This window comes from Microcebus murinus, chromosome 16 (assembly GCF_040939455.1).
Source record: "Microcebus murinus isolate Inina chromosome 16, M.murinus_Inina_mat1.0, whole genome shotgun sequence".
NCBI classification, from domain to species: Eukaryota; Metazoa; Chordata; class Mammalia; order Primates; family Cheirogaleidae; genus Microcebus; species Microcebus murinus.
The window spans coordinates 69,122,297-69,132,616 of NC_134119.1; the positions used below are offsets into that span (position 1 = coordinate 69,122,297).

Consider the following 10,320-nt stretch of genomic DNA (forward strand, 5'->3'; position numbering starts at 1 on the left):
AAGTCCAATGAGAGTGTCCCCGTAAGAGACAGAAAAGGCCCCCAGAGACAGAGAAGGAGGACACGTGAAGATGGACACACAGGCTGGCCTGACGCTGCCACGAGGCCAGGAAAGCCTGGAGCTGCCGGAAGCTGGCAGAGGCGGGAAGGAGTCCTTCCCAGAGGCTTCCAGAAGGGAGGGGAGCATGGCGCTCTGATTTTTGACTGTTAGCCTCCAGAGCCGTGAAAGGAGAAATTTCTGTGTGGAGCCACAGAGTTCATGGCAAATCGCCACGGCAGCCGTGGGGGACTGACACGCACCCAGCGCCACACCTGTTTTCAGATCAGGGCAGAGGGACCAACCACGAGGCTCTGTATTAATGGAATTCCCAGGTGTGACACAATGAAAAATATATATTTAGTCTCTGCCCCCAGTTCCTGGCACAGCCGTTGGAAATTCCTGGCTGATGGCAGCGTCTTGTGTTCTGTTGAGGCGACTCTTGGTGGGCTCTGGATGGGGCTGGTCGCCAGCAAGACCAAGTCAGGGTTGGAAGCTGGGAGCTCCCCGTCCTCTGGGGAGGGGAGAGAGGCTAGAGGTTGAGTTAACAATTGGTCATGCCTGTGTGATGGAGCCTCCATAAAAGTCCCTAAAATATGGGGTTCAGAGCTTCCAGGTGGATGGCTGCAGGGGAGGGTGCTGCACCCTCTGCCGTGGGGACAGATGACCCGAGCACAGTGCCCTTCTTGACCTCGCCCTGCATTCCTCTGCATCTGGCTGTTCATTGGTGTCTTTGTCATATCTCTTTCTCTGTAATAACCAGGAAACAGCAGTAAGTGTTCCCCTGAGTCCTGGGAATCATTCGAGCAAATGATCAAGCCTGCGGAGGGCGTCATGGGACCTCCCGATGTAGAGCCAGAAGCACAGGTGACACCGGGACTTGTGATTGGCACCAGACGTGGGGGCAGTCTTGTGGGACGCAGCCCTGGCCTTGTGGGCTGTGCACAACTTTGGGTAGCTAGCGTCAGCATGGAACTCAATAGTAGGACACCCAGTGGTGGCTGCGGAGAACTGCAGACTTGCCTCGTGTAGGAAGTTGGTGCATTTGGTTCCAGAAATTGTGCATTGAGTGTGCACGTAGAGAAAAATTGTTCATCATATTATTTTCCCCCTTGCCAGTGTAGTAAATGGCATTAATTGATAGTCTGATGTTTAAAAACCCTGTGTAAATGCCTCGTGCAAACTCAATTCCATTATAATGCACCATCATTCCATGTATTGTTGGATACAGCTTTTGTTTAGGCTTCTTGCGTTTACACCCAGGACTCATATGGCTTGTGACTTTTCTTTCCCAGCTGTTCTTATTCGGCTTTGGTATCCAGGTTATTATATCCTTATGAATAGAGTTGGAGAGTGTTCCTTCTCTTTTAATTCTTGGAAGATTTGTGACATTTTATGATTATTTCTTTCTTGAATATCTGTGCATTCTAGTAAAGCAATCTGAGCCTACAGTTTTCTTTGGGAAAAGATTTTTGCATGACTGTTTAAATATATTTATTGGTGGAACACGACTATTCAGATTTTCTCCTTCTTCCTGAGTCAGTTTTGGTAAATTATATTTTTCAAAGAAATTGTCCATTTCTTATAAATTTTAAAATGTGCTGGCGTAAATTTGTTTATATGTCAGTACCTTTTTTGTGCCAACAGGAGCTGAAGTATAGCTCCTTTTTCATCCTGGCTATTTGTGTCTGCCTTTATTTTGTCTTTGTCATTCTCACTAGGGGCTTGTCAATTTGATTAACCTATTAGAAAACAAATCTTCTCTGGTGCATACCTTTCTCTGCCATTCAGTTTTGCTCTTATCTTTGATATTTCTTTCCTTTTTTTTTGGAGTTTATTTTGCTGTTAATTTTTCTTACTTTTGGAAATGATTGAATCATTAATTAATTATCAGCTCTTGTTTTGTTTGTTTTTGTTTTTGAGACACAGCCTCACTTTGTTGCCCAGGCTAGAATGCTGTGGCATCAGCCTAGCTCACAGCAACCTCAAACTCCTGAGCTCAAGGAATCCTTCTGCCTCAACTTCCCAAGTAGCTGGGACTACAGGCATGCGCCACCATGCCAGGCTAATTTTTTCTATAAATATTAGTTGGCCAATTAATTTCTCTCTATTTATAGTAGAGACGGGGTCTCGCTCTTGCTCAGGCTGGTTTTGAATTCCTGACCTTGAGTGATCCTCCTGCCTCGGCCTCTCAGAGTGCTAGGATTACAGGTGTGAGCCACTGCGTGTGGTCAGCTCTTATCTTTTTTTTTTTTAATGTATGTAACTTACGATCACATATTTCTCTGCAAGCACTGTAGCAGGCACACATGTATTGTATGTCTTGTATTTGCCTTAGCATTCAATTCAAAATATTTCTAATGTTCACTGTATTTCTTGTTTGAGCTGTGGATTCTTCAGAAGTGTTTTTAAAAATCAAAACACCTGGGGATTTTTCAGGTTATCATTTTCTTGTGATTTCTATCTTAATCACCTTGTGGTCAGACAACACTCCTGATGTATTAGAACCTGGAAATTTGTTGAGACTTGCTTCATACCTCTGTATCTGATTCATTTATGTAAATGCTGTGTGTGGTTTCTTTTAATTGAGGTAAAGGTTTTATTGAGGTACACACAATGCGGTGTGCAGGTTTCAAGTGTACAGTTCAATGTGTTTTTGCAAATGCACACACCCATGTCATCTTTTTTGTTTTTTTTGAGACAGAGTCGTGCTTTGTTGCCTAGGCTAGAGTGAGTGCCGTGGCATCAGCCTAGCTCACAGCAACCTCAAACTCCTGGGCTCAAGCAATCCTGCTGCCTCAGCCTCCCGAGTAGCTGGGACTATAGGCATGTGCCACCATGCCCAGCTAATTTTTTCTATATATATTAGTTGGCCAATTAATTTCTTTTGCTTTATAGTAGATACGGGGTCTCGCTCTTGCTCAGGCTGGTTTTGAACTCCTGACCTCGAGCAATCCGCCCGCCTCGGCCTCCCAGAGTGCTAGGATTACCGGCGTGAGCCACCTAGCCCGGCCCATACCCATGTCATCTTTACTCCTATAAAGTTATAGAAAATTCTGATCACCCCAGAAAATTCTCTCATGGCCATTCTCAATCTGTTTCCATACCCAATCCTCTCTCCCCTCCTGCAACCAGGCAACAGTGATTAGTTTTGCTTGTTGTGGAATTTCATATAAATGGGATCATACAGTATACAGTATTTTGTGTCTGACTTCTTTTGCCAAGCATAATGATTTTGAGATGCATTTATGTTGTTGCCTACATCAATAGTTCAGTTCTTTTTATTGCTGAGTAGAATTCCATTGTATGGTGATGTCATAGTTTGTTTACCTATTCACCTGCTGATGGACAATTTGTTTTCAATTTGGCAATTATAAATAATGCTACTATAAACATTTGTAGGCAAGATTTTGTTTTTTGTTTTTGTTTTGAGATGAGCTTTCGCTCTGTCTCCCAGGCTAGAGTGCAGTGGTGTCATCATAGCTCACTGTAGCCTAAAACTCCTGGGCTCAAGCGATCCTCCTGCCTCAGCCTCCCGAGTAGCTGGGACTACAGGCATGCGCCACCATGCCCAGCTAATTTTTTCTATATATTTTAGTTGGCCAATTAATTTCTTTCTATTTTTTTAGTAGAGACATGGTCTCACTCTTGCTCAGGCCAGTTTTAAACTCCTGACCTTGAGCGATCCGCCCACCTCGGCCTCCCAGAGTGCTAGGATTACAGGCCTGAGCCACCTTACCCGGCCTGCTCTATTATTTTCTAAGGGTCACCTTAAAATCCCTTTCTCTGCATTGGAATTTGTAGATTTTACTTTCATTATTTCACACCTTACTTTATGTATTTTGAGAATATGTTAAGAGGTACATACAGATTTGAATATCCCCTTATGAATAGTGAATATAAGTTCTTAAGAGTGTATTTTTATTGGGATAAGTCATTGGTGAAGCGCATAATGGCAATTCCTCACATTCGTGGGCTCTCGTGGGCCGCTCTCTGCCTTTGGTCTCCGTATCTCCCGCTCACAGCAGCTCTCCCCAAGATCCGTCCCTCCAGCCTGCAGCCATGGCAGCAGGGGCCTGCGGCAGAGAAGAAGTAAAAACTCTTAAATGCAGTTAAGAAGACAAAATAAAAATGGGTCAACCACAGCTAAATAGCTCACCTAAGCCAGACAATCCCATATATTCACCATTTCCTGACTTGACTTTTCAGAAACTGGACACCATCCACAGAATTGGTTCCTCTTAACCTCCAAATCTGTGCACATGTGACCTCACATGGCAAAAGGGACTTTGCAGGTGTGGCTCATCTCTTTGGCTCATCTCTCTGAAACCCTGTGGCCCTCCTGGTCGAAGCTCCCATTTCCCAGATGGGGAAACTGACACTCAAGGAGGGAAAGCTACTTGCGGGAATCCCTTGAGTGGGAGGGGAAACGAGGAGGACACTTCAAACAGAACCCACGTTTCTCTTCGACTTTATTTCTGGATCTAGGGGAAGGTCACAAAAGGTGAAAAACCAACTTTCTCTAACACTGGTAAAGTTGAGTAAACATTCTGCCACCAGGGGGCACTGTGTGCAGGCAAAGATTCCAGGTGGGATTGGACCCCTGAGTCTGAGGGAGGAGGGGCTGGGGACCCAGATTCCCGAATTTCTTCAGCAGGATATATGTGGGGTGAGTTTCACAGCCCCCGCCCCAGTAGCTAACTGGCCTGGATGGTTTTCTCTATCCAGTCAGTGAATTTGCAGAGGTTGGTGTAGACGCCTGGCACGCCGACTTGGCCGCACTGGGCTTGTCCAAAAGACACGAGGCCCTGCAGGGACCCGTTGCAGATCAGGGGACCCCCAGAGTCACCCTGTTTTGAAGAAAGAGAGAGAGAGAGTCAGAATCCAAAACACACAGAGATGGAAATCAATGTGGGATTGGAGAGGAACCAAATAAGACCAAGAGACAAAAACAGAACAAAACCCAGCAACACACCCCGTGGATGTTCTATTCATTCCAGAGCCGGGACCCACCTAGTCCTGCTCCCCTGTGTCCTACCTCTGATGACCTGCCAGCTGGCTGCTTCTCTCTGGTTTGCTGTTGATCCGCCTCTGTCTGTCTGTCTGTCTCTCTTTTGCCTCCCTCTGTGGCTTGTTCCTGTCTCTACATCTCTTTGTAGGTTCTAGATGTTTCCTATTTCTCTCTGCGTCTCATCTCTGTAGGTCTGTCTGTCTCTCTGTTTCTCGCTGGGGAAACAGTTGACCCTTCAACAGCATGGCTTTGAACTGTGTGGATCCACTGACATGTGGATCTTTCTCAATAAATATATGGGAAAATTTCTTGGAGATTTACAACAGATTGAAAAAACTTGCAGTCGAACCACAGCCTAGAAACATTGCAAATTTTAGGGGTGAGTTAGGTATGTCATGAATGCATAAAATATAATAAATGGATTGTTTATGGTATCAGTAGGCTATTGGTAGTTAAGTTTGGGGGAGTCAAAAGCTATACGTGCCCACATTGTGGGTCAGCTGTGTTTTTCTCTGTGTATTAACCCTAACCTTAACCCTAACCCTAACCCTAACCCTAACCCTAACCCTGTGTCTCTATTTCAGTTTCTTTCTTCCTTTGCTTCTCCTTAGTCCTGTGGCTATTTCTCCCCGTTTCTCTCTCCCCTCATCACTATCTCCCTGTGTGTCTCTCTGTCCCCGCGTCCCACCGCAGTCCCCAGCTGTCCCCAGCCCCGCGCCCCCTCACGTTGCAGGAGTCCTTGCCGTCCAGCCCGCCGCCCGCGCAGAGCATGCTGTGGTGGTACACCGGCCCGTAGCGCTCACTGCACTCCTGCTCGGCCACCACCGACACGTTCGCGCACTGGAGCACCGTGGGCAGCCTGCCTGGGACACAGAGCTCCGGGTCAGCCCCTCCGGCCGGCAGGGGACCCTCAGAGGGCAGACCGTGCCCACGAGCTCACCGCCCGCCAGCAGCCCCCAGCCAGACACCAGGCAGGAATCCCCGGCGCTCGGGCACAGGGAGGCGACGCTGATGTTCCGGATGGTGTCGGACTCGGACACGAATTCGTTCAACCTGATGAGCATGAGGTCGTTGGCGAGGAAGGGTTTGTTGTACTCTGGGTGCCGTATGGAGAGGGTGGCCTCCACCACCCGGCTGCCCGGCTCCTGGTGGGCCTCGAGACCGTGCAGGCCCAGCCCGACGGTGTAGGAGCTGGGGACACGGAGGGCAGGTGAGTTCTGCGGCCACTACGCCGCTGTCTCCGCTCTCATCTCAGCCCCGCTCCCTACCCAGACCCCATCCTCCTCGCTGTGCTCCGCGCCAGGAGCTACTTAACCATGACCCCAAATTATTATTGATCACAATAATTCGGGACAAGAACTTGCCTTCGCTCGCTGCAGACTCAGCAGCTGAGCTGGGATTTCACCCCGGGGCTGTCCGGGTCCTTCGGAAGCAACGCCTCCCGCCTCCCTCGCCCGCTCCTCCGTACTCCCCCGGCCCAGGCTCAGCCTCTTTCCCCTCCAGAGCCTTCTCGACTGTTCCCCTGCACCGCGAAACCAGCCCCGCCCATCCGGCCCCGCCCCGGCCCGGCCCCGCCCACCCGCACTCACTCCTGGAAGCAGTGCGCGGCCGACAGCACCCACTGCGGGTGCACCAGGACGCCCGCGCAGAAAAACTCCTTGTCCAAGAACAGCGCGGCCTGCCAGGGCTGCGAGTGCGGGCTGCAGTCCTCGCCGTTGACGATCTGGCCGCCGGCACCCGAGGCGCGCGAGCCTGGGGGCGGAGTCAGGGCTGGGGGCGGGCCCAGGAGGCCGGCCCAGGGGTCCCGGGGGTGGGGTCACGGGGCGGGGGGCGGGGCAGGGCTTCAGGGGCGGGGTCACGTCTGGGGGTGGGCTCAAGGGTCCCGCGGGTGGGGTCCGGCGCAGAGGCTGGGACAGCCCAGAGCCGGGCCCGGCAGTCTCCCGAGGTGGGACCCTTGCTGTCACCATTCAGGGCGTGGTCAGGGCTTCCCCCGGGGAGTCAGGGCTCACGGGGGTGGGTTAAGGCTCAGGGACCCGGTTATGGGGGGTAGCGGGGCTCAGGACTCAGGAGACAGGGTCGCTTGGGTCGGGAGGTGCATTTCAGCTTTGAGTCGCAGACCCGCCTTTGGGACTCATGCCACACACAGAAGCAGCGTGCCGGGCACCGTCCCCAGCACAAGTGGACCCCGCGCACAGGCGGGGGGAGGGCCGGACACAACCAGACGCTCAGGCCGTCTGTCCCGCAGTCACGCCCAGCCACAAGCCGGTTCACACAGAGGCACCGTCATACACATAGTCCGGGCCGTGGGCTCCTGGGCGACCGAGGACCGAGGACCCAGGAAGCATCCCTCGGAAGCACCACCTCCCGCTTATCCGCCCCTCGCTTTCCCTGCCTCCCCTGCCTCGCCACACCGTTGTCCCTCCCGCCATACTCAGAGCCACGACCCGCCAGAGGCGTTCACCCAACTACACACTGACCCTCGCAGGTCCAACCACACACCGCCACGCGGTCACACACTAATTCACCGCGATTACACGTGCGATTACAACCGCAGCGAAGCAGTCACGTGCTGCTGTCTCCGGCGCAGCGTTCCGGTCACAGGCAGGACACTGAGTCATGCCCCAACATCAACAAACGCTGTGCCCCCAAGCACAGCCGGTCACACGCGCACACTCAGATACCTGTGACACCGAAGATGAGGCACCCCAGGAACCAGCCCCAAGGGTTTCCTGCTGTGGCCGCCATGTCAACACCTGAGGATGAGACTGGGACTCAGGCAAAGCCCGGGGTCTTCAGCCCCGTCTCTCCATCCCTCTTCCTCCCTCCCTTCCTGCCCCCCTGCAGGCAAGAACCTCGACGGAGCCCACTCCCCACCCCAGAGAGACTGAGAGATTTAGAGACTGAGAGAGACGAAGACAGAGAGAAGTAGGTGCAAAGGGAGGTATAGAGAAAAGGTCTAGCCATCATGAACAGGGACAGGTGGACGACAGAGACAGAGCCTGAGAGGCAGAACATTTAAGAGATATACTCAGAGGCCAGATACGGGGGCTCACGCCTGTAATCCTAGCATTCTGGGAGGCTGAGGCTGGCCGATCACTTCAGCTCAGGAGTTTGAGACCAGCCTGAGCAAGAGTGAGACCCTGTCTCTACTAAAATAACAGAAAGAAATTAGCTGGACAACTGAAATATAAATTAGCCAAGCATGGTGGCGCATGCCTGTAGTTCCAGCTTCTGGGGAGGCTGAGGCAGGAGGATTGCTTGAGCCCAGGAGTCTGAGGTTGCTGTGAGTTAGGCTGACACCACGGCACTCTAGCCCGGGCAACAGAGTGAGACTCTGTCTTAGGGAAAAAAAGGGGTGGGGGGGTGGCTATATACATACATAACGAGTGCGGTGCGCACCAACTAGGGGATGGACACGCTTGAAGCTCTGACTTGAGGGGAGAGGAGGGCGAGGGCAATATACATAACCTTAACATTTGTACCCCTATAATATGCTGGAAAAAAATAAATAAAAATAAAAAGAGAGAGATACTCAGAGACAGGCTGAGAGAGACATGGAGAGCGAGATTCAGAGAGACAGAGAGAGAGAGAGAGGTGAGGGATATGTAGAGAGCATTGGCGGCCGCTGCTAACTAGCTTATGACATCTGGCTGTCAGGACCAGAGACAGCGAGGGACCTATTAGGAGAGGAGGAGACAGAGGGTCCCAGGCTGAGAAGCACAGTGACATGCAGGCGTGGGAGAGGCAGGTCGCAGGCTTTTAGGTGGTGACCACCGGGCCCCTTACCTGGCCCCTCTGGGCTCCTGGCTTCTGCTGCCGGCCGCTCCGCCTACTGCCTCCCGCAGGGCCCACGGGGCTTATAAGCAGCGTCGTCACCCGGCCGGCCTGCCCCCAGGGGCACATTCCGGGGTCAGGTGCTGCCAGGCCACTCTCGGGCTGCCCGGGTGCCAGGCCGAGGCCGGGGGCCCAGAGGGCGCTGGGAGCGGGGCTCAGCGCGGAGCCCCCGCCCTGCAGCCAGACCCCACTGCCGCGTCTCTCTCTACCCCTCCCCTCCCCCGCTCTCCCTCTTTGCGCCTCCCCCGCAAACTTTCAGAGTTCAAGTCCAGCCCGCCCTTTGGGACTTGGGCAGGCGACTGCACCCCTGTGAGCCTCCATGTCCCCATCCGCGAAACCGGGGTGACCGTTCCTCTCATTCCCAGAGTGGGATCCGGGAGAGGAGGCGCGGGCGGCGGGCGGGCCGGGAGTCCCCGCGGCCGGAGCGCGGGGCGGCGGCGGGGTGAGCGCAGACCCGGCCGGGCAGATCCCGCAGGGATTTAAATACCGGGATTGAGGCCTTGGGGTTTTATTTAAGTGCAATAATGGATTTTAAGCACGAGGGTGGAGGGAGTGGCACGATCTTCTGTGCTTTTACAAACCGTCCAGCCTGGAAAATGGTGTTGGGGTGAGGGGGCAGCAGCTGGGGGGTAGGGGGTGGGGGGGAGGCGGCGGCGGCCGGGGTGGGGGTGGGGGTGGGGGCAGGGGGCGACGTGTCCCAGGGAGAGGAGACACGAATGACACGGGCTTCATTTGCGGGCAGAGCCAACGTCCTGACCGATGGGTGGAAAGTGGGGGCGGGGAGGGGCGAGGCGGGGCGGGGCCGCGCTCCCCTCGGGGAGGCGGGAGCAGGGGCGCGGGGGGAAGGGCCGAGCAGGGGCGCGGGAGGGGTGTGCGGCGGCGCAGAGGTGCAGGCGGAGGTCAGGGCAGGGGAGAACCGCGGGGAGTCATGGCGGGAGGGGGTGTTTAGCGCCACGGGCCGATGAGGTCACCTAAGGAACGGGTGTAGACCGCAGAGCCCGCGCGGGGGAGGGGCGGCGCCCGCGGATGACGGTGATGAGGCACGAATGTCCCTGAGTCTCTCTGTCTGTCTCTGTCTCTCTCTTCTCCTGTCTCCGTCTCTCCTCGGCTATCTCTGTCTCTGTCTCTGAATTTCTGTCCCTGTCTCTCTGTCCGTCGCCCCTTTGTCTCTGCTGTCCTGCTGTCGCCTCTCTTTCCCCATCTTTGCTTCTCTGTGTGGCGGGCTCCGTGTCCTGCTTGTCTCTGTTTCTGTGCCCTTGTCTCTCTCCGGTTTCTCACTGTCTGTCTAGTCTCCTAGCTCTGTCCCCGTCTGTCTGTCCGTGTTCCCTCTCCCGGTGGCGCACAGCCCCTGTCCCGTGCTGGGAGAAGCAGCTGCCACCACCAGGATGGGGTGGGGGGGGGAGGGCTCAGGCCTCACAGCAGCCAGACGGGACTAAGGT

At 53.8% G+C, this 10,320-nt stretch overlaps 1 protein-coding gene across 2 annotated transcripts; it reads right to left on the minus strand.

Moving 5' to 3' along the window:
• Window positions 1-3,932: 3,932 nt before the first annotated feature.
• LOC105865573 (kallikrein-4) lies at window positions 3,933-8,899 on the minus strand. 2 transcript variants are annotated; one of them, XM_075993387.1, is made up of 7 exons: window positions 8,834-8,899; window positions 7,729-7,800; window positions 6,637-6,799; window positions 5,988-6,238; window positions 5,774-5,910; window positions 4,743-4,886; window positions 3,933-4,112 (listed from the first exon to the last, which is right to left on the minus strand). In XM_075993387.1, the coding sequence occupies exons 2-7, from the start codon at window positions 7,790-7,792 to the stop codon at window positions 4,056-4,058; spliced, it is 816 nt and encodes a 271-aa protein (XP_075849502.1). In that variant the 5' UTR covers window positions 7,793-7,800; window positions 8,834-8,899; the 3' UTR covers window positions 3,933-4,055. The 2 variants fall into 2 exon arrangements, with proteins under 2 accessions (XP_075849502.1, XP_012609697.2); XM_012754243.2 differs by lacking the exon at window positions 3,933-4,112 and having other exon boundaries at window positions 4,734-4,886.
• Between the last annotated feature and the right edge of the window lie 1,421 nt (window positions 8,900-10,320).